We start from the raw sequence: 24,899 nt of genomic DNA, 5'->3' as shown, positions 1-24,899 counted from the left end.
CATGTTGATGGCATGCTCAGTAGGCACACGTTGGTAGAAAATTAAGAAGCTGAGCACTCACAAAGGTCTTCTGGGCTATATATAGTCTTATAAGTTGATGGTATGGATTTGACTGGTTCGATCAGGTGTCGTCAGTCTTAATTGCGGAAGAACGACACGAGGTTAGACTCTTCTCATTATCTTTTTGGGATCCTAAATGAAATTTGTTGGCAATTCAAAACAAACCATACTGATAACTCCTGAGTACCACCCAATAAACTCACGGCTTTGATTGGTTCGATATTTCAGTGAGTTGATGATAACAACCATACAATATGTTGTTGTGTTCCGCCTTAGCGATCGATATACCTCTATTGGGTTGTTGATATTGCTGTGAAGATCCACCTTATTACTTTAAGCAAATCGAAAAAACAAGCAAGAACAAGACAAAACAATCTGATATTGCAAATAACAATTGAATACAAATTATAAGTTAAGGTTCCATAACGAGTAAACCGGTGATCTAACCCATGCAGCTCAAGGCCAAGCCAACCTTGTCTGACCGCACAACCTGGTCAATAGGCCATGGCCCAACAACCCCACAAGTCTCACTCTCTCCAAAAGAAAAGTTCCAAATTAAATCGATCCTCGGCCTGGAGAAACCAAGCCCAAAACTCTTCGGGCGGTAGCCCAATGATCCCAAAATCTAGAAAATACAAGTCCATTTCAAATCCCTTTGGTATCCACATGTCAGCATGTGTTTATTAAATTTTCTTTTTTAGAAAATATTTAAGGTTTTTTAATACTCTAGAAAATGTTGTAAACTTTGAAAATTCATATCTTTTAATTGGAGCTCTATTTAGCCCATTCAACTCTCAAAATATTTCTAAAAATAAGATCTACAATTATAGTATTATATTTAGTACTAATTGTAGTTTTCATTGGATTTTCTCTTTTGTGTCATTAGACCCTAGTACCAAGGATCCACCAACCAAGGATTCCCCAAAGACGAGCTAGCTTAGGACCAAGGCAAGTCATCCTTGACCATGTTGCACCTATATTTAAATTTAAATTTATTTTATTGTGAAGTATGCATGGCTTAGAAACACCATTATTCTAGCTACGGTTGCGAGTCAAGTCACAAGGCCCAACATATTGTTAAGCCACAACCTACCTTTGATTGTTGATTGACTCCTATATCCTTGTCACTCATTGTCGTCTTGATCCTCGTGCTGCCTAAGTGCGAGTGTAGATGACACAAAATGAGGACATCTCCAATGATGATATAACTACACCAAGGACCAATTACATGTGGTCATGCTAGTCATCGTAATTATCATATAAATATGTTCATGGTGTTGCATAAGCATGATTTATTGATTGGGATACTACTAAGTGGTTGTGATGTTGGTACTGTAGTCAGGAACAAAGGACAGGATGAAGAAAGGTTGTCTCTGTCTTGATCTCTTAAACATGGTCAGCTTCAAATGAGTATAGCGGTTGATGTAGATATCCGTTTGAGTATATTAGTACTTGATGTAAAGGTCTCAAAGTTCACCTTGAAACGGATATAGCCTCATCTCTAGATTCCTCTCCAATCAATCATAATTTCTAAAATAGTACTAGGATGTCACTACCTACTGGTGTTGCGCCACCAATTTTGGGCCATAGACCCATGTATCAAGTTGAGTCCGTTAGGGATACATCTTAGGGTTAGGGGACAACCCCAAGTCGTCCTCCCACCAATTTTGGGCCATAGGCCCATGTATCGGGTTTTGTTTAGATCAAAGTTAGCTTTGCTAATTTGCTGTGTAATCCCATGATTGGTAAGATTGTCGGTTTGCTCATTGTAGAACCCCACCGTCTGATACTTTTGCTGATTTAATCCTACATCCTTGTTTTGCAATTTGAGTTGCTTGTTCAAATTATTCTTGCTAGTTCTTTATTGCTTGCAGGAACAAACAACCTCATGGTTAGGCTAATAATGCATCCATCAAGTTCACAACTGCCTCTAGAGTTGGTATCATAATCGCTAAAGCACAACGTCCCTGGATAGTTATAGTCAGATCGCCAAAGTTGCTCCATTCAATTGATTTATCATCTCATCGAAATATCGGGACACCCTACAGTACATCAACACCCCTCTTATTTACAAATGTTGCTATGTTTATAAATTGGGGTGGAAAAGTTTTGGAAAACCGATCCGAGTGGGTAGAGGTTTGAAAGAGAAAAGCTTGGTCATGGGGGTCATGACCTAGAAAGTGAGACGCTCGCGTGGAATGTAAGGACCAATTCCTTGGGGAATTGCACTGAACTTCAGTAAGTGCGACAACCCGAATGGATTGGAACAACCTTGACTAAGTAATTTGAAGAACTGGGATGAGTGGTCAAAGCGAGTCAGCGCGACTCGGGTGACATAGGGCACCAACTTTTATTTTGTGTGGTTTGAAAACGTAGAGTATATTGTTGACGGTGGTACTCTCCCCAAAATTTAAGGTCCAGTCATGATAAATGACTTGTGAGAAGGGATTGATACATGGGTCTCTTTTATGATCGTGGAGTTGTTAAAAAGTAATTTACTAACTAGACTAAGGCACCCGTCTCTTTCCAAATATAGGGATATCACTTAGATTTTCTTTATAATTGTATTCGAAAACACTCCATTACTAAAGAAGCCAGGGCACTTTCCTTCAACTCCTTTCATGTCAATTAAATTTCTCATGACTTGCTGAGTATGCCCCGTACTCATCCTTGTTGCTATAAATATTAAGCGAACCTAGGTGACGGTGACCTAGATATGGAAGATTACATCCAAGAGAAAGCGGAGTTTGAAGGATTTTAGGTTTCGGTCTAGACCTAAACCATTGCTTGTGGGTTTAGGTATAGCTTGTCACTTCTGCTATTGTCTTTTGTGTGTAAGCCAATTGCAAGCCCAAGGTTGCTTGACACTGCAACCTATGTAAGCTACCTTAAATAATCTGTGACAGTCAATTAAGTTGTGATCCATCAATGTCATGTTTATACTAGTGGGATTCCTAGGACTGGTATATGCATACAAGTAAAGAAGTTCCACCCTCGATAACAACTATAAAAGGTTAACGGGAGAGGGGTGATATACCAATCAACCAACATCTACACGATGGCTTCCTGTGACCATTGGGTACAGTAGTGCTTCGCCCTGTCGTGCCACACCACAACCATGTTGTTGTTACCATCGGTCCAAACCCCACCACATGTCTTCACTTGCACCGCCGCCCGCACACATGCAACACCCCTGATAATGCTACCCGCCATGGTCCTCGCACCTCATCGGTCTTGTTGTATCACTACAGAGCTAATTCATGCCACCCTCGTCTCCCCCTGGCCTATCCTGCTACCAATTCCACTCGTCGCGGTAGCCACTGGAACAATGGACCAAAGACATTCTCATACCCAAGAAAAACAAGAGTGCATGCATCTCCATGGTAATGATAAGACGAGCATGAACTCACGAATGAACTCACCTGATAATTGAGTTGATGTGCATGGGTGCGGGTAATAGGACTTTGAAGTGGAACTTGCGACAACATGGATGCATCGAAGGCATTGATGCCCTCTTCATGTGTAGACATGGATGTATCTATAGTGTTGATGTCCTCATCATCCCTACCGCGACACCCCTCTCCCCTTCTCTACTACCCCAAGAAGCTTATGTGAGGATGAGGGAAGAAAGGGGATAAACCCCTCTCCCATTAGACTAGCAGGTAGTCCTCACCTATCAGTCAAACAAAAGTCTAGATATTTTGACTCTTCCCTTAGAAAAATATTTTGACTAGAAAATAAAAAGGGCACAACAGGGACTTTTCAGAATATTTGATTTCATTTAGATTCAAATCTTTAAAAACTAGTATCTCCTCCCTTCAAAGTCTAGATTGAGGAAACCTTCAAAAAAGATGTTTAAATTCAAAACCTACCCACTGGCACTAGTTTGGCATTTCCCCCAATTTTTTCTGTCTTTATTAGTTTCTTAGTTGTGTTAAAATATGAGTTTGAATAGTCGGTTTGTTAAATAGGCTACATCTACAAGGAGGACCTTCTACCATGAAAGAGGAGGTTGCTGTAACTAAGCAAGGCAACGTACTACACGCCCTCTTCTTAAACATGTTGCACCTATTGTAAAATACTTCATTTGCAAATAAAATTGCATGCTATGTTAAATGCGTACCTAAATTTTGATTTAAGCTTTCTTTTGATATTGATACCATGTTCCTTTATGGCAAATGTTACTTTATGTTCGTAGTCAATTATTTGGCAATGCTTAGTGTAGCCTATTAGAGTTATCTTGCTTTCTATCAATGTTGGACATTGATAAGATAGGGGATGGTTGCTTCGAGTAGGGAGCAATTGTCCATAGGCAAGTGGTGAGATGAAATGCCACTTTGTGAATCACATGAAAACCACTTTTGAAAACTAAAATTAATGAACAAAACCATTTTCGACTAGGGGCAGCATGGATTGACTTCGCTGGTTCATGGACAAGGTTAGCATTGACCTGTGGACACGCTTCTCTCGTATGGGTTTAGATCTAATGGACTAGGTGACTTTAGTGGTGCATGTGGACACCCCGAGTATTATGTCATCCAGTGTCCAACGTGACCACCACATATTATTGGAGGAGTGGGATCCATACACGTATAAATAGCCACTCGTCCTCAATGTGTTCATGATCACGGTTGACAACCTTCTGTTATAATAACCAGAATACCAAGTAGTGACCGCAAGACATAACCGTAAGATAGCTGGCCAGTCCACTCCGTCATATCCCCATCAACCACTCAAAGGTGGTGACCAAAAGCAAACCCCGGTGACCCGATTCAAGGTGCTATCCCCGATTATCTCAAGCGATCAAAACTCGTTACTCATGCTTAGCTAGTCACTTACCATAACCCGGATAATAAGTAGCAATGTACATGACAGAACATAGGGTCCGAGGTCCCAACATACACAAAAAAGTAGCAGCGGAAGTCCCAAATAAAGCTCATAAGCATAAAACAAAAGCCGATGGTGCCACAACCCCACGAGGGCAAACCAACCGGGCAAGAGCCAAGCTGCAAGAGAAGGGATCACTCACTGCCCTCGCCACCCCCCGCAGAGCAATGACCACACAAGAAGCCCAACTCATACCTAGAATCCTCACTTGAAAATGCAAACACCGGATTAAGATTGTACTTGCAAGTCTTACTCAAAATTATATATGTAAGGGAGAGAGAAGTATGCAAGGTTTACCTTAACTTAAGCCATCTGGGTTCAATATTTGCATAAAGCCAATTTTATTGAGCAAATAACATGTAAAGTGGTTAAATAATAGTAAATCTAGCATTATTTTAACTTATGGACAACAAGTATATAATTCTGAAATGCATAGGCAAAAGAGCCCAAACGACACTCTCATCGACAACCAGGGACTACCAAAGTCCACACCATCAGGGCACAACATGCCAACATCACCATTAAACATAAACCCATCCATATTAATCCACATTTGATGCCAACATAACTGACTAACACATCAAGCAATGTCCATAACCGAGGACGCGACTATTCGAATAGATTATACTCTGATTAGATGTGTACAACTGTACCCACATGAAATGAACAAGGATGAAAAGCTACACACCCCGTCGAGTGTGCTACGTGAGTGATACAAACTCATTACATGCCTTTCCTAATCCCACCCCAACCAGCTATACCGCGTCGGGGTTCCCGATGACTCAGTCACGTGCGTGTGTGGTGTGACCAAGATAGGCGCTCCACGCGAGAGGCACCCCCGGCCAACATAGGCACTGGAGGCCCTCCAAAGGGCTACCTGCCCTCATGTCTCTCCAACGTGGTATAAATGATCACAATAGAACTAGTAAAGAGCAAGCCAGCCCCAAATAAGGCATGTGGTAAGTACGAAGGGTACTTGAATAGATGTCAAAATGTTCAGTCCTTAACGACCCAGACGGGGCTACTTGCATCAAGGAAACCAACCTCCCTTCATCGCCCTATCACTCGTCCAAGTCCAACATATTTCATTAACCATTATTTAGTGTAAGTGCTCAAGTTTTATGCCCAGTACTACAAGTTGTCCACATACCACAGTTAATAACTTTGTCCAATCATATAGTTCAATTAGTACTAAGCATGGCTAAGCATTAATGAATAAAACAACCCTAACACTCATATACAGTGGTGACAAGGTATAAGGGCAGCAATATAACAGGAAATAAATGTATAATTAGAATCTACCCATTCACCCAAAATCGATGTTTTAATTAACATCTAGGCAACACATGCATATATATATAGGTATAGTTTTGCAACCAAAATATTTATAGAGAAAGCATAGGTTCTATATGCTTAGGTGGTTGCCTTGCTGCTGAGGATAGTCACTATCCTCCTCTGGATATGGCTCGTTACTCTCCAGATTCTTCGAATCTACTGAAAAGAAGCAATATGCAAATAAATATGCACATGCAAAATGATCAATAAATCATGAAATAAATACATCGGGTAGAGCACATGATAACTTAAATTTAGGTGAAAGAAACACCACAATAACATTTATGGTTTAGGAACTAAAAAGTAAATCCTATAAGTTGAAAAGTGCATTTTTACCAACAATATTATTTTTAGATGAAAGTAAACTACTCACTGGTCCTACGAAAAATTATTTCACAACCATATGTGTTGGTATGCTTTAGTTATGAATTTTCCTAGTTCAAACATCATGAGGGTTTTTAATAGTGTACATAGAGCTATTCCCATTTCTAGAGGTATTATTAGTCCAGAAGTTAGCACTTTTTATTTCATAACATTAAAGAGATCTATTTTATGAATCTATAGGAATTTGGTTCAATGAATTCGGAGTTCATATGAATTAGTTATGGATTTTTAAACTTCATACCTCTTTTAGCTCAATAGCTAACTCAGAAATCGGTTTCTATTTTCACTCCCCTTTTGTCCAACTTCCACCGAACTCTGCTCACATGGCAGCAACCTGGACGTAGGGTCATGCGAGGCTAAGGCCTTGGGTTGATGGCAAAGGACAGAGCAAGGCCTCGGGCTAATGGCAAGATACGTTGCCTAGGGCTGCTTCAACCAAAATGAAAAGAGATGAACTCAGGGTGAGTTGCAGCCACGTTCTAGCTGCAGCAATAGAGTGGACAACCTATAGAACATTGCTATAGATGTTCAACATGGAGGGAATTCAAAAGAGGAACCATTGATGAAAAGGAAGCTCACCAAATGAGAAAAACAAAATGTTACTGCTGCAGCCCTGCAGGCTGAAACCACCACTCTCTTATTTCTTCTCGATCTCTCTCAGCAATCTATACATGTGCAAGCTATTTGGATGGATGGAAAGCTTAGAATCATGGGGATCTAGTGGTGTGACATGTAAGGCTTGATTCTTGCATTTGTTTATAAAGATTTGAGGAGGGGAAAATGAGGAGGGAGCTCAGCTCATGGAAGAAGAGAAAATAGCAACGAAAGAAAAGGAATGGGAGGGAGATGAAGGGGTTTTCTCTGCCCCTCGCCCTTAATTCCTGAAGTGGGAGCACGCCCATGGGTGTGTTGTGGGGCTAAAGAGAAACCCAAGGTCAGTGACAAGTGGGCCCAAGTCGTGGCTGTCTATGAGTGTGAGAGGTGGCTAAAAACTGTATAAATTTGTTCTTGCCATTTCTAGGATTTATTTTCATTCCCTCTCTTGGTAAATTCTATTTGACTAGGTAAAACTTGTCAAAAATTATGCAACTTGGTACGGTGATAGGTGTTGGTTTCTAGGTTCCATTTTTCAAAGTTTCACACATAAATTTCAAGTATTTTAAATCTGATGAAAACATGAAATTGGTTAGGTTGAAAGTTGGTTTGAATTTTTACGAGGCCTAAACATAGAGTAAAATTTTCACAAAATTTATATTTAGTTCTGATAAATAAACTAATATTTGAATAAAATAGTAAACATGTAACTTTTGTTCAATTTATTGCTCAAATAGAAGTGGTTTCAATTTTACCGATTAGAGTTAATTTTGTTATCGCATATGATCAAATTGCAATATAGTAAATATGAAAACTAGAGGACAACAAATGCACTTCTAATTATCTAGTTATGAACCTAGGGCTATTACAGTGCAGCACCCCACTTATGGCTGGTTCTAATCAGAGTGTGGTGTTGTGATTCACGAAGGAGGAAAGCGTGTGTTGTTAGTGATGTGTCGAATAAAATTTACATCTGCTTCTCTGTCCTTGATACCTTTGTATCTAAGGCTCGTCACACCACTAGTAAGGTGGGACATTGTGCCAAGAGCTGCATGAGGCTTGCCAAAAATTTATTGACTATGACCCCTGCAAATTTAAAATAGGACAACAAAAAAAGTGAAAAAAGTTACACATATCATGATTTGTTGGGAAAAAACAAGAACCACAATGTATATTGTGTTGCCTTGAACATCATCACAAATAAACCACCCACAAGGGCAAGACATAGAAGAGTTCATACCATCTGTGACAACTTGTCTAGTTTCTTCCTTGGCAGCATCCATGGAGGCTATTGAATTAGTACTATCCACAAATAAAGCTTATAGTCAAGATTCACGCACACATGAATATACCATGACCGATATAGATCACAAATACTGTCAATGCTAACCAGGTGCTAAGATACCATTTTTGAGAATATCTATCACTTTTAAAAAGATGTATTGATGCTGGGACATATAATAATCATGTGTCGGTGAGTGAATGTCGAGGATGAGTAGACAAGCATCTGGTAGTCCTCGGTGGAGTTGCCGATAGGTATTCACCATTCTCTTTGACCCTTGAACATGATTTAAACCAATTGTTTAAACTTCTGAATCCAACCAAATAAAAGAGAGAAAAATAGCAATCCAACCAATAATGTAGCATCAGCTAGAGGGGCGAGGAGGCAAGGCCACTATCTAGCGATGGCACCTGAGGGTGACGCCAACAATGATATCGCTATGGGGACCTAGGAGGAGTGGACAACGAGGAAGCCTTATGGTCGTTGGTGGCGATCTAGTGGCAATTGAAGATGAAGGTGGAGAGGGATCGGCAATAGGCTTGAGGCTAGGGCTGGATAACGAGCCAGCTCGACTTGGCTCGGTCCAGCTCGTTAAGATAACGAGCTGGCTCGGCTCGGCTCGTTATCGTAACGAGCTAAAAACCCAGCTCGGCTCGGCTCGTTATAAAGCTCGAGCTGGCTCGTTAGGCTCATGAGCCATGCATAAAAGTTAATCTAAATAATTTTTCAATAGGTTATACAAGCAAATTTTCATTTCAAACATGCAAATCATAAGAAATTGTATTTAAATATTAAAGTTTCAACCAACAAATCACATGGTGAACCTATAAAATACTGAACACATGCATTCTAGGGTGAAATCAATCAATGCCGGTAAATCTTATGTCTTTGGTCTAGCTCATTAGGCTCACGAGCCAGCTCGAGCTGGCTCGTTATCTCTAACGAGCTAAAATGCTAGCTCGGCTCGTTAGAAAAATGAAACGAGCCGAGTTTGTCACGATTCGAGCGAGTTAACGAGCCACGAGCTTTCTGTCCACCCCTACTTGAGGCAGTGGGCGCGATGGTGAAGGTGGGGCAACTGTGCTAGTGGCTAGGATTTACGGGGATTAGGGAGGAGGGGCTGGTTTAGGGGTAGTGCAAGGGAGGAGTATGTCGTGTGTACAGTGGCCCGGATGTTGTTGGTGCAGGCAATACAAAATAGAAAAAATAATACATAATTAGTTATCAAAATTCCGTAGACAACTCGACTAGAACTCAAGCTATGGCAGAACTTCTACTCTACTCAACCTACTGTTGAATCCTCCTATGGCTGCAGCCATGGAGGTTTATCTCGCTCTCATTTTGATAGGATATCAACCTCCTATGGATGTAGATATAAATATTCTGGATATTGTTTCTCAGTGACTGTGGTTCTCAGTAACCTCCTATGGATCTACCAATAAACCTCTTATTTTCATTAGTGTATCTCTTTTCTAACTTTATATGTCTCTCAGGTACAATCTTTGTCTTGTAGGAACGGACAACAATGGTTTAGCTGAGTTTGTGATGTTTGACTGTATTGTTCATAAAGCTATTGATTGTACCGTTGTAAGCCTTGTCAAACTTGAGTCTAGATGACATGTTAAAAATAAGTTACATGATACCTAGATTCATATCTCGTGTAGGGTGATAAGCGAAGGTCATCCAACCATTGCTATTTTGTTTCCTCTCTTTTTTTCTATATCGATGCATCTTTGTAATGCATAGGCTGCAAGTTACATTCCACTATGCAACATAAATGAATTGTGAAGCATATAAATGGATACAAAAAAGTTTTTATAGGTATTATTTATACATTTTTTGAATTATCAGTATATATTGTTGCTTTAGATGCTATATATAACGATATTACTGGGATGAATGCAATTCATACTGGAAAACGTTCTCGTGGTGGTAACATATTCGAATGACGCGTTTTGAACTACACGGTTACTATGGAAGACATGCATGTCCATGTTTACTTGCCAATCTATGCATGTCCATGTTTATTTGCCAATCTATGCCTGCTAAAATGACTAACAGAATACAGGACTGCATTTGTTTGTAAATTGGTAGTGCATTTATTGCGTGAGTATTTAATGTAGTGATCTTGTGAGAAAGATAAATAATATGGTTGTTATATTAATCAGAAATATTATGTTTTACATACGTTTTAGAGTGTGTATTTTTTCTTTCAGTTTCATGTTTTGGAGTGGTATTGTTGAGAAATACCTTTTTCTGCATAAATCAAGTTTTGCCAAAAAAAATCATACAATTTAGACATTTGCACTATGTACCATTCACAATTGTTTTATTCAGTTCCTGTAATTCACACTTCTTTGTCCTAAATCCTTTTTTGGGGCGAAAAAGAAAAGTATATATATCACTCGAAATTAGTGGCGGGCAAATGTTACAAATCCTAAATATTCTGGCAAAGCCCCTAAATCCTAGTTGCCGAAAAAGCGGCCACTTTTGGGAGTGGAGCGTTACGCAACCATCCACAAACCAAAAGAGAAACAGAAAAAAAAAAGCAGCAGCATTTCCTTCCTGTTTACTTCTTCCCCAATCCCCCGATCGAAATCCCTTCTACTTCCTACTAGTATCTCATCGATTTCGATCCCCGCCCGAGCATCCAGCTCGTGATTTGCCCGAAAATTCTTTGCCTCCCCACCACCCAACCTGAATCCGGGGAGAAGAAGAGAAGCCAAGAAAAAGCTTTTGCAAGTTCGATCGATTTATGATCCAATTTTGAAGATACTTCCGGCCACCGCTGGTCCATTCCGGCGCCGCCGTTTCCCGGAGATGGGGAACATGGGCAGCAGCGGCGGCGGCGGCGGCCACCGTCGACGGAACAACAGCCACGGCCGGCATCACCACCAAAACCAGCCTCCCACGCCGCCGCCGCCGCCGCCGCAGCAGCAGCAGCAACAGCAACCGGAGGTGGCGCCGAACCGCTACGTGTTCGCGGCGGCGAGCCCTTTCCCGCCGCAGTACCCGGGCCCCAACGCGCCGCAGTACTACCCGCAGTACGGGAACTTCTACCCGCCGCCGCCGTCGATGCCGGGGCCCCTACCGGCGCCGTACGACCACCACCACCGCGGTGGCGGGCCAGCACCGCCGCCACCGCCGCCGGCACCCCAGCCAATCCACGCCGCAGGGGAGTTCCCGCCTGCTATGCTGCAACAGCACCCCCAGTACCATGCCTGGGGTGGTAGTTTCTCCTATGGTCCACCCGCCCAGGCGCCAGCGCCGCCGTACGTCGAACACCAGAAGGCCGTCACCATCCGCAACGATGTGAATCTAAAGAAGGAGACACTCCGGATCGAGCCCGACGACGAGTGCCCCGGACGGTTCCTCGTCGCCTTCACCTTCGACGCCACGGTCGCTGGAAGGTGAGCTGCTTTGTGATGTTTATGTATACATACTTCGTACATGCTTTGATTACTCCATATATAGTTACATGTTATAGTAATATATATTTGCATATATGCATGCATGCATGAGCTGGCCATGTGACCGTAGGATGTGATGACTCCAGTTTCTTGTTGACTCTGATGTCTTGTTGAAATGCTCCTGCTTGTTTTTCCCTCATGTTGACCTTGACTTTTCATGTTGACTCTGACCATAGCTGTGTTATGTCGAGAATTTTGATGTTCCCAATCTTTGATCATCTGAACTTGAGCATTTTCTTTTAAATGCCCCTTGACCTGGTCTTTTACTATATTATGTCACACTCACATCTGAATAATCATAGTAAAAAGCGGAACTAAAAAAGCTTTATAGAATTCTTATACCTGAACAGCTTAATTCCTACAAGTGATAAAGATCATTGTGAAAATTTATGTTTTTATGGGTCAATGGACACTCTAAAATTTTAGATGGTGTGCTATTTATGTTTGTCAACCAAGGAGAGACCAACAAATATGGCAATAGAGCTATCTTGTACCCTGAGAAGTAAAGGAATTGAGCAGTATGTTCAGATCAGCTCCATGTAGGTTGAATTTTGTTTGACTTAATTGGCAAAGTTCATTACAATGGTGCCTGATTATTTATTTATTTTAATGGTTATTGTATTTGAGTTAGTAAATGTTAGCCAGTTTTTGAGTTTTAATCAGTCGGTGGGGTATATTATATTTAGCAAATGGGGCCTGCTTGGTTATGTTGGTTTTCTGATTGAGCTTGGATTGTGCACGTTGAAGTCCATCCTGGCTTGACCTCTGTGCCTAATATGTCTTCTCATTGTCTCTGTGCAGAGATTAGATTAGTTTTTTTTTCTCATGTATTCACATATCTTTTTGCCCACTTAAATGCTGCTGCCACCGTGTTGATGTGAAGAATGGTTGTGGCTTCTCAGTTCTCACTGCTCCATGACATGACCCTTAGTTTCTGCTGGATCTATATATTGGTTAAATTTTTGCCATACTATTAATTTATGTTGGTTTTGTCTGCTGGACAGCTACCCAAGGTTTTGGTTTTGCTTTGACTGCTTTGTTGTTTTAATCAGAATTTTTCTGATATATACTTATGCACTTTGGACTGTTCAGTTTTGCATCAAATTCAGTGTAAAGGTTGCTCTTTGTTGGTACCCTGAAAGATAGGTAGCAATAGGGTACTTGCTACTGGATGCTCATCATGTTTGATGCTATAACTTTTTAACCAGCAAAAGGATAAGTGGCAAGCGGCAAAGAGAATTCAAACTTGCATCCTCTTTGAGTCATCAAAGTGAATGTTCTCTTGCATTTTGAAATCTTTTTACAGCCAATTAATCCCAGTTTTTCATTGCCTTGACCTTATATATGTCATATGGGAGGATAAATCTCTGTGAACAATATGCCATATTGTAGAAATGCCTAATAGGTTTTCCAACAAGAATAATTTCTTTATCCATTCTTGTAGTTGTACGTTCTTAAAATTTTCGTGGGGACTTGGATGACATTCAATTATTAACAAGTGAAGTTGTGAATCCAACATAACATAGGCACTAGTGCTCTATGATGTCTGTGGAAGCTTGAAGTTTGAAGTCAACTACTCCCTTCATCCCAAAATAACTTCATCTTTACCCCTTCTTATTTGTCCTAAAATAAGTTCATTTTTGAGCAACCATTGCATTGGATTGCTCATTGTATTGGAGTCTATGAAAGTAGAGAACAAATGCATTGGTACTAGATAAATGGTGGACAATTGCATTGAGACATAATAAAGTGGTGGGTATTCTAGTCCTTTTGCTTTTGTATTGGTATGTGTGGGATGGATGAAAATGAAGTTATTTTGGAACAGAGTATTTACTTAATTTACTCTGGAGTTTTATTGCTGAAATCAAATAATTACCTGTCCCAGCTGGTGAATGTAAACAATGAAGCTGTAGTTCAGGCCCACAAGGGCAGTGCTAGGGTGTATAGGATCATACAAATTTGTCTTTTGTTAGTCCTCGCTTTGTTTAAGAATCCAGAAAGATCATGCTTTGAATCTCTAACCATGTTGTCTTGTTGAGTTATATATAATATCAGGTTTAATGTAGTAATAGAATGTACCCCATGCTCTGTAGTTAACAATGGATAATAATTATGACCTTCATTTCTTGCTTCGTAGTTCTTTACCTCTAGAAACTTGTTTGCTGCCCGCTTTCTTTCTTGGAGGTGTGTAATCCTTTACTCTATCTCTATAACCAATGTTCTCTGATGGGCCGATCGGACCTGATCGCCAAGGCACTGATCAGGCGATTAATTGTCGATCAGCCTGATTAATCAAGGCTGATCGGTATAGTACTACGGTACATTTACTAGAACATAAGAACTCTATATACTATGTAATGTGCACATTAAAATGCAATAATAGAGGAATTATTTGATGGTTAGACGGTACTTACCTTTGAGCTTTGATGTCTGAGGGGGGGGTGAGGGGACTAAACTAGTATACCCTACCTAGAATGGGCTGGCCCAACTAGAAGTCTAAGACTGCCCAGGCTGGCCCAATAGTCCAGGTTGATCACTACTCCGTTCTGATAGCCCGATTGGTCGGGCCTAATCATTGGCTAATCAGACGATCAGGTTTCTGATCAGCTTGATCGTTTCAACTAGCCAAATCCAGGTCAGGGGTCAATTATCCTGATCAATCACGATTTGATCAGATAACATTGTCTATAACTGCTCTGGATACTGCCATCATTAAGCGCATTGATTGATTTCAAGTTACTTTTAGTTGGTTTGGAACTTCTATTTCTTACCTTTTCATAAATGTATTGTGTTTTTTGTTGAACAGCATGACTGTTTACTTCTTTGCAAAGGAGGAGTTGAACTGCAACCTTACAGCAACAAAAGAAGATTTACTCAAGCCAGTCACTGTAACATTCAAAGAAGGTCTTGGTCAAAAGTTTAGGCAACCTTCAGGGACAGGAATTGACTTCTCGTTGTTTGAAGATGCTGAATTGTTTAAGGAGGGAGAGATGGATGTATATCCACTTGCTGTGAAGGCTGAAACTACACTTTCAATTGGTCAATTGTCAGAAGGGGAAGAACACAAGTCACAAACTCCAAATTCACAGATTACCCAGGCTGTATTTGAGAGGAAAGAGCATAGGGATTACCATGTTCGTGTTGTTAAGCAGATCCTTTGGGTCAATGGAACAAGATATGAGTTGCAGGAAATTTATGGAATTGGAAATTCTGTTGAAGGTGATACTGAAGGGAATGATCCTGGGAAAGAGTGTGTTATCTGCCTATCAGAGCCAAGGGATACAACTGTCCTCCCGTGTAGACATATGGTAACTCTTGATACTAGCCTTGAGTTTATACTTGTCCTTTATTTTACTTTATGCTGAATATGTGTGTATAGATTTATACTGTCTTGGGACTAGCTCTTGAGTCTATGTACTGTCCCCCCTTTGGTTCATGTTACAAATAGTAGATGTTTATGGATTTTGAATGAGCAATATTTCAAGGAATTTCGCTTCTTAATTAGCAATACCTATACATTATAATAGTAGGGAATACTCCTACTGCGCTTCAGTAAAAGATAATTAAAAAAGAAATTTTAAGATATAATTCCCTGGAAAATCGGTGGCTATTTACTTCCGATTTCTTTTTGCTCTCTGCAAATGGTGATCGACATCACTCTGAAACTTTCGGAATGAAAATTCCTTTGACATTTTCATTATGATATGCAGTGTATGTGCAGCGAGTGCGCAAAGGTTCTGAGGTACCAGACCAACCGATGCCCCATCTGCAGGCAACCTGTGGAGCGACTGCTCGAGATTAAAGTCAACAACAAAGGTGAAGAACAGCAGCAGACACCGCAATCACCACCACCACCACCTTCTACCGCACCTTTGCAGCAGCAGCAGCAGCAGCAAGAGTCACAAGCCTGATTGCGGTTGGGCATTCATTCATACACATGGCATTCACTACCTGATGCCTGGTTTGCTGCCTCCAATATATAGACAGGAAGCTCCCTTGAATAAGTTGGAAGAATCAGGAGAAGACAGTGTTGTTGCGGTATTTAGTACTATATGTGAGCACAAAAAGGCTCGCTGCGCCGTGGTTTGCAAACTTGCATATATTGTTCGGTAAGGAACGAATGGGATGATGCATCCACGAAAACAAGGTCTGTACAGGAATTCTCTCTACTTTGTATTGCTGCGATGTTGATGGAGGTTGGAGTTTGGTATTTGGCTGTGGTTTTATGTTCTTACTAAAGTTGCGCTTTGTGGGAGCGATTATGCGTGTAATGAAACTTGGTTAGCCTAATTATCTAACAATTACTTCCACCAAACAAGAGCTAAATGGGGGGATTATTTCCCGGTTAATGGCCATCTGAATTGTCAGCAATCAAGTAACTCTAGTCTTGTTATATTTCAAATGTCGAACGTGAAAACTGGTTCACAACCGAAATCTATAAATGTGGAAGTCTCTTGTTACTATCCTTAACAGCCTAATGCCTGGCAAGCTGATCGATGAAAGATTGTCACGCTTGATCATCATCATCGAATGGTGCATAAACATGTGTTACTACAAAATTCGTGGTATGTTGTTGGCCAGGTCTAATCAAGACCGAGCTCTTTCAGGCTGTAGTGAAGCTCCAAGCCGTTGGTAACGTTGAAACCTCATTTTATTTTTCCTTGAAACCTCATTTTATTTTTCCTCTACATGTTCTCTCTCTCTCTCTCTCTCTATCGTTGTATTCCTAATAAGTATGAACCTTCTAAATATAACATGTTTAAAATTCCTATATTTTGAATTCATGCGGGATTTGTCAATACATGACATTCCAATCTGCTTTTTTTTTTTCAAATCCGTGCAATGGAAAGGAGCCATTAACAGGCTCAGAGCAGGAAGGAGAGCCTTTGACGGCCTGCTACACAAAGAACAAAGAACAGGAAGAGAGGGTAAAACATCACAACAAAAGGAGGCCAAGAATGGAGGCACAAATGAATTCTAGGGAACACAATAATCTGAAATACATGAAGACTGAGAGAAGATAAACACTAGAGAAGTCGAGCTAGCGATAAAAGTCCCCAACGATACAAAGCAAACAACTCAAACTGACGAAAGGGTGCTACGACGGAAGCACCAAATTAGTCTCAACTGGACCAAGCAAAGAAAAAAGGTCCCAACCGACGAAATTGTGCTATGACACAAGCACAACGCCAATTACGAGCATAGTTATTAGGACCGGACCAAATCGACGCCTTTGGAAGAAGATATATTCTCCACCACAGAGCTATGGTCAAATCTTCTTCATGTCAACCAAGGAGCTCGGCGGCTCTTTTGATAAGCACTTCCTTTGTCCCTCCAACCTTCGCTTTTCTTGCACTAAGGAAACATTTCAGATCTGCAACTGTTAGCAAACGCAACTCGCCTCTCTTATGATGATCTGTCACCTGAAATTTGGTGTCAAGCTATTAATTTATTAAAAAGCAAGCAGTTTTATATCTAATTGATCCTTAGAAATTTTCGAGGCAAAAGTTCCTGTCACCTTTCTAACTATGTCATCATTGGATATGGATACATCAGAGTTTGCTTTTGAGTTCATTAAAGTTAATAACTCAATGCTGTTAGCTGCTGCTCTTGCTTTTGCCTTCGTTGCCTTTTTAGCTAGTTCATCCTTCTGATGATCTACCACCTGAAGGCATAAATTCATCGTTAAGATGACCACATCTATATGGAAAGTAATCTAGAATATAATCGACAAGAAAAATTATAATGTTACCGTTTTAGTGAACTGGCCTTTGGCATCTTCTGTTTTTGTCGTTGGTTTTGTTACTGCAGTTAGCTCATCTTTGTAAACCTTTTGTTTAGTTCTTGTTTTTGTTGCTGCAGTTTTCTCATCATTGATGACTACACACTTTGATGTCAGCTTTCTTACCTTTGTGCTAAGCACATCAGTCTTGACACCTGGCATTGTTCTTGCTTCACCTGGGACTCGTGGTATACAATCTTTACTGTGCATAGAGAAACATCTGAGTTAGCAGCAAGCAAATAAGATTTTGATGTGTGCAACACAGTGCATGTCCTGCAAGAAAGATATGCCCGCCATATGTCGTGTATTCTTATTGCATTGGAGTCAAAACTATTCTCACTCATCAATCAGTCCAGATTTAGAGAATTTTCCATTTTATCCAGTTCTAGTATCCAAGCATCGTTGTCAACCTGTAATACTGTACAATGATTATTCCCGTTGTATAGTAAGAATAGAAATGTTATTGCCTGTTGCTGCCCAACTGAAGCAAAAGAGTTAATGACCCTCCCAAACTCCCCCAATAAGTTGAATGGTTTCTCTGAAGTACAAGAGTACAAGACATCAGATATGGCTGAGGTAGTTCTTCCACACTATTTTATGCAAGATACATTTTTACATGAGAACAATAAATTTTACTTCTTCAGTTTTTTTTGTTTGACGCCGTTGACTTTTTAGTCTATGTTTAATCATTTGTCTTATCAAAAAATTCATATAACTATTAATTATTTTGTTATGATTATTATTACTAAAGGAACCTTAAGAATCAATTATAATTTTGCATATTTGCGCAAAAATTTTAAATAAGACGAAACGTCAATCCAAAAGTCAACGACGTGAAATAAAAAAAAACAGAGGGAGTATGTTAGATGACCAAGAATAGAATTGGCTGACACACAAATAATAAATATGAAAAGACACGTATCTTCTTGTTTGCATCCAAATTTTCCTTTTGTGAGTAATCCTGTAAATGCACTGCACGGAAGGAATGTTAGATTTCATACCAATTATTACAAATTGTATCAATTTCCTGATAGTACTAGATACCTTTCAAAGTTACTTTTTGACCATTTCTAACAGGAGATTCTGCATGCTTTCTTTTATGACTTCCAGAAACCTGTAAGGATCACAAAGGGTTTGAGCCATCCACAAACGTCATGTTTCAGTAATCATGTAGCGCACTGTGACCATTTGCATCAATATTTTGTTAACATTTGTAGACCTATTCGGCCAAACAGAAAATAGTGCTAGTATAGATGTTACTAGAGGATGTTAGGACTTTACCAGTGCTGAATTTGTAACAGAAATATGTCTCAATCTGTCCGAATTATCATCATCAGAATGTTCTGCAACATGTGTTCACCAACATTATAATGGAAAATGAACTCAAAAGGAGAATGCACCAAAAAAATTGAAGAAAGTAAAGATGTTCAACACATGCATTTACTGATGAGTGATGATATAATATTTACCTGAAGAACTTTTCGTCTTGTGTCTCTCTTCTGATTTACTTCTGCTAAATGATGGCTTCAACAATGTAACTTGTGCTGCATAAGATTTGAATACAGAAAACTAAATGAACTTATTACCACTCTAAATTGCGAACAAATTGAGATATACACAAAAGTTGCATACTTAAGATAATAAAACAACGATTATCACTCTTGTATTTCTTGAAATAAACTGACAGAGTAAAGGAAAATCTAATCTTACACTTGTATAAATTGGTTCGAACAACAGGTTGTGTTTGGCAGTCATTGATGGAACATTTTCCATTGTCAGTGCCATCAATGTCAAAAGATAGAGTTGCCACCTGAGTTTTGGTATTCCACAGTTTGACACTTGTAGAACATAGAACATCAGGTTTTGGAGTGCGAAAGTCTTGAAGAATAAATACAGAGTAAGTATGCATCTTCCAGATCATAAAAAAGAATTTTCAGTTGTAGGAGAAAGTAACTTGCTAGATTGTACCTAGAGTCAAAGATAGATCATTCATGACAAAATTTGTATGTCCAGGGCCTTCAGAATTTTTAGTCCTTGCATTGATTATAGCCTTATCCCAGCTAGGCAGAGTTGCTGTTGAATTGAGTAGCAACTGTTCCTGCAACATTAAAAGATTCGCCCTGTTCTAATTTCACAACTACTTAGTGAAAAATAAAGTCTGACATTGTTTAAGATTTAGCTACAAAATTGAATCTCAGTTTAATGATCATACAGAGATACAGTATTTCCCTTGCCTATGTAGATAAAAAAAGCAAATATGTTACTTTTTGCTTAGTACTTAATAGCATCATTGCCCCTTTTAAAAAGGGGCAGGTGGTAGTGGTAGTAAATCTGTTGCTGACCTCCTATCCCTGTACTTTTTTTTATGGATTACCACCCCCAAAAAAATAATACTACAACAGTCCAACGTAATTGAGCTGCCAATTATATACAATATAGAAGTTAATCTATAATTAAGGCATGTACAAAATTCTATTGCTCCTAGTGGCAAACAAGTATATGCCATTTTGTTGAAAAAAGAACGTATCTATTGTTTTATATGTAAACAGAACAGGCCTTAGAGTGAACAAAACACACTCTTAACATTTGAATGAAACTAAACAACAGTTCCATGAAAATGCAGTTGCATAAGCAGTACCTTGATTACTAGTTGATTCTGGCCAAAGAAGTTCCAAGCTGAAATAAGGAACACAAGTTAAAAAATTAAGGGCCTGTTTGGCAGGACTCCAGCTCCCAAATATACCTTTCCTTGAGCTGGAGCCCAACCAAACGGTTCAGCTCCAACAAAAAGGCAGCAGAGTGGGCTGGAGTGATCTGAAAATATGAACTAGAAGGGTGGGGTGGGGTTAGGGTCACTCCACTCCGGACTCTGTTCCAGGAGTTAGATTAGGAGTTGGAGCCATGCCAAACATGCCTAATAGATGTTGTTTCTTGCAAATATTCCCTCCATTCCACGTTATAAGACTTTCTGATCTTGCCTCGATTCATTACTAATGAATCTAGGCACATATACATTGATATATGGATGAATCTAGGGAAACCTAGAAAAAATCTTATAATATGAAACGGATGGAGTAATTAGTATTCATAAAACAATTATATATTGAAGAAAGAAATACCCACATAATCATGGTTATATTGCCTAACATGAACGTTGGAGCATTCATTGACTACAAACATGCATTAAAAGCTCACAGTTTGCAGCCAAGATTTTCGTAAGACTTAGCAACACAATATCACTCACCACTCAATAATCCCATAAAGGATTGCAAGGCAGACATTGCCTTTGATGCTCTAGAAGATTTGGGGGCTGGTTGAAGCCCTGAACCTTGGAGAACAAATGAACAAGGGAACCTACATAATTAGGAGATAATAAACATACGAGTGCATATAGAGATCAAGTGACAGGCAGTAATGCTCAAGATACCAATACAAACTGTGCAAAATCAAGAGGCACAGTGGATATTTAGCAGGAAAGTGCAGCTAATTAACTACCACATTTCAAGGGAAGATCCATAACCAAATCTGACAGCTTCATGATAAGTGTAGTCTGCCTCTAAACCATGCTGCAGATATGTACATGTGTAAAATGTTACTTGGGGGACCAACTCCCAAAGGAAAAAAAACAGCATATTTTAATAAGGTACGAAGTACCGTATTTCACCTTAAGTGAGCAAAGCTGCATAAACTTGTCCAAGCATTGTCCTGTAGGGAGTATCTTGCTAAAACCTATTATAGGAGAAAAAGAAATCTTCTGAAAAATGAACTAAGCAGAGGAGTAACACAGAAAAAAGGGAAAAAATAAATTACAACTCTACATGAAGTTTAATTTTCATTTTTACACCACTAATTTTGAGCACTTCTTGTTCATGGCATCCTTTCATCAGGTCCATTTTCATTTGCCATTCTTGCCTAGTTCTGGTGAACATTAGATATCACCGACGACCGTGGAGGCTGCCGGCTGCCCTCTATTGCCAATCACCATGGAGAAGCTAATTTCACAGCCCAGAATGCCTGTCCAAAAGATTATTCCCAGGGAAGCTAGCTATGATTACCCGAGGTCTCCATTCTCATTATTCAGGCCTCAGGGCCTTTACCTATGCTGTGGCCATTGCCATTTCCTGGCAAGCTGATCTCCAGTACCCCCTGTAGAGAGCAGTCCATGTCTAATAACACTGCCAGAGAGAGGATAGCTAGGTTCTCATGCATCACTTGACTACATAGGAAAAAGCAAGTCCTTGGTACCATTCACCTGCAAAGTCTAGCCTTGTCTCTCGGCCTGCCCTATCACAACCAGGAGCTCACAGGGATCATTATATGTATGCATCTATTTCTTTTTACTCACTTTTTAATTGGCCTGACTACATGTAAAAGCTATGAAAGTCATTGTGCTGAGCATAGCTGGATGCTGATTGAATCTGACTACATGTGAAAGCTATGAATGCCACCTGTTGAGCAGAGACTGATTGTGACATTTTCTTTCTTTAGGTTTCTAGCATCGCTCTTCTTTGCTTGGCATTGCTGTAGTGAAGAGGATGGCTGGAGGAAGGAATAGAACATGCATTCTTGTTTTTTGAGGAAAACAGATGTGTGTGGAGTAAAATCTTGAACAATATAGCATCAATGGCAAAAATAAAATGTGGCTTGACAGAGGAATGGCATCCGGAAGAAATGCTCAATTAATGGCACAAATGAAAAATTAATATTTCTTAGTACCAAAAGCATAATTTTCCCAAAATCATTAGCTTACCAATCACATGGCCTTCCTGAAGTGTTGGAAGAGTTGTACAGGCTGTTTGGAAGTTACAATCACCCAAAATTACTTTGTTGCCATTTTTGAACGTTTCCACTTTATCAGAGCTGATAGAATCAAAGAACTAGAAGCAAAACATGTATGTTCATTGTATTATTTTCTTCTTTGTTGTGGCAAAGGAGGAGAAAGACAAAAATACCTTATGTGTCATAAATCGAAGTGCATCTGGTGAGACAGAAAATTCAATATCATCATTCCTCCCAAGTTTGACTTCCTGCAGCCATTTGGCCACAAAATATATAAGTTGATTGCCATCAAGGCAAATAAGAAAGTGTAGAAAACAGTGTACCTAAACAATTAAACAGCTGAACTGCAAAAAAAGAAAAAAAAAAAAAGGTTAGGGTGCAAGGGACAACTTTTTTTTTTTGGGTAACCTAACAGAATATAATAACTTTTTTTGCCCAGTATATTGTGTACAATCCTTGTTCCACTGAATAAACCATATAAGAAAGTAGTTAGGGGCTGTTTAGTTTGTACTCTCACTTTCAGCTGCCTGATATGGCACAGCGGTACAGATGTCCGATTGATTGATAAGCACAACTTAGTTATTGTCATTTTGATAAATTAATTGCCATGGGGCGGCAACTATGGTTTCGGGAGCATGCCATGGAAATATGGTGTACATATGAATTTATGATGCGATGCACTAAAGCACATTAAAAACTATCCTAGGCAAACAACTTACCTTGATTTCTAAAACAATGATAAATAATCTTTCTTATGACAAATTTACATGCTGAATTATCTACAAATACAGTTTAAATTGGCCTGCATCAAGATTGTTCTAAACAGAACTAAAGTCAGGCAAATGGGCTTGTGTAGAAAGAAAGAAACCAGAACTGCTGTTGCATGATCTGTTATATCTTTTTGCACATCTTCTTTCCATCACATATGGATCAGGCTTTGACTGATCGTCCAATCACATGGTCGTATCCTCATCATGTGAAGAAAACGCATGACACTTTTTGGACAGAAGAAGTGGCATGCAGACATGTAGCATTGTAGAAATATAGATCCTTTTTCATGTATTTTTTGGACGTTGATAGTTTTGTAGATAGGGAGAACGGCACCATACCACGTTCACCGCGCATAGATCAGTTCTCTCCTCAGTCGCAGCAAATGTCGAATGGACATACACGCCCTCCCCAAGACACCTCCATCCATGCTCAAGCATCAGGGAGCGCAGGCCGCACTCGACCGCCTTCGCAACCAGTGAACCGGAACAAACCACCTCCTCCTCCTCGCCAACCTACAAGGCTACAACGTCAGAACCCAACCAAACCAGCGCAGCCTCACGAACCATTTTACTCGGTGAAGCAAAACATCGAGCAGGTGGTGGGCGCGTGCTCACCGCGGCGCCCTCGAACGCCGCCGCGATCTCGGACGCGGCCTCCGCTGCTGCGCAGGCCTGGCATCTCTGCAGCGATGCGACCCACACAATTCTCACGGGTTAAAGCCTCCGTCAAGAACAGTGCGACGGACGAACACCTCTTCACTTTCTGTTTCCGTGACCTGGTAGACTAGGAGGACGTCGGACGGGGGCTGGAGGAGGCACGCGAGGCGACGGCGGCGGGAGAGCCTGCAGCAGAGGATGTCGAGGTCGATCGCGGGGACGGCGGCGGGGAAGGAGACCTGTCGGAGGAGGAACGGCGGAGGCGGCGCGGAGGGGGCGGCGCGAACGAGGACCTTGTTGCGGAACATCTGGCGCCGCCGTCAGGCGTCGCTCCTTCCGGCCGGGCTCCTCCGCTCCGGCCTTTAAGCCCTTGGCAAATCAAGAGCAGTGTGGGTATTCTTTTTTGAACTTTTGTTCCGATTTGAGACCTACATTTCAATTTTTCATCCATAACCAGACAGTCATCATTCAAATTTAAAGTACATGTAAATTTTAATTTCAATGTACTTCCTCTAAACTTTAGAGCATATCCAAGACAGCACCTAATATTTAGTCCATAAAAAAAAAATTGGGCCTAAAAACGGGTGTGTCTAATTGCGATCGGTCGCGGACGCACTGCGCGAGCGAATGAATCATCGCTTGATCGCTTCTACGGTTCTACCTTTCTCGTAGGCCCACACGCCGCCGCCCAGCAAAACAGTCCGGACTGCCCGCTGCCGTACCTCTATAATATATATACCAACACTTTACATATGTAAACTTACGTATAAATTTATGTATATACGTGTGTATATATATATATATGGACACATATGTATATACTTTAGAAATATAAGATTATATCTAAAAACTTTAGACATGTAAACTTATATATATAAACTTTATACACGTAAAGTTAT

General features: G+C 40.2%; 2 protein-coding genes across 2 annotated transcripts; one reads left to right on the top strand and one right to left on the bottom strand.

Moving 5' to 3' along the window:
* The first annotated feature begins 11,002 nt into the window (after positions 1-11,002).
* LOC102713855 (probable E3 ubiquitin-protein ligase LOG2) lies at positions 11,003-16,236 on the top strand. The gene is made up of 3 exons (XM_006662191.3): positions 11,003-11,952; positions 14,819-15,320; positions 15,723-16,236. The coding sequence occupies exons 1-3, from the start codon at positions 11,363-11,365 to the stop codon at positions 15,921-15,923; spliced, it is 1,293 nt and encodes a 430-aa protein (XP_006662254.2). The 5' UTR covers positions 11,003-11,362; the 3' UTR covers positions 15,924-16,236.
* Positions 16,237-16,951: 715 nt separating this feature from the next.
* LOC102710730 lies at positions 16,952-24,687 on the bottom strand. The gene is made up of 19 exons (XM_015841421.2): positions 24,662-24,687; positions 24,120-24,428; positions 23,959-24,024; positions 23,683-23,856; positions 22,747-22,821; positions 22,545-22,671; positions 21,459-21,523; positions 21,290-21,360; positions 21,039-21,148; positions 20,433-20,470; positions 19,763-19,892; positions 19,505-19,672; positions 19,264-19,338; positions 19,076-19,137; positions 18,839-18,908; positions 18,717-18,766; positions 17,765-17,998; positions 17,531-17,677; positions 16,952-17,435 (listed from the first exon to the last, which is right to left on the bottom strand). The coding sequence occupies exons 2-19, from the start codon at positions 24,306-24,308 to the stop codon at positions 17,298-17,300; spliced, it is 1,989 nt and encodes a 662-aa protein (XP_015696907.1). The 5' UTR covers positions 24,309-24,428; positions 24,662-24,687; the 3' UTR covers positions 16,952-17,297.
* Between the last annotated feature and the right edge of the window lie 212 nt (positions 24,688-24,899).

Source organism: Oryza brachyantha, chromosome 10, assembly GCF_000231095.2.
Source record: "Oryza brachyantha chromosome 10, ObraRS2, whole genome shotgun sequence".
Classification (NCBI taxonomy): Eukaryota; Viridiplantae; Streptophyta; class Magnoliopsida; order Poales; family Poaceae; genus Oryza; species Oryza brachyantha.
The sequence above is the reverse complement of the archived record's forward strand: the minus strand, read 5'-3'. Positions and strand labels throughout refer to the sequence as shown.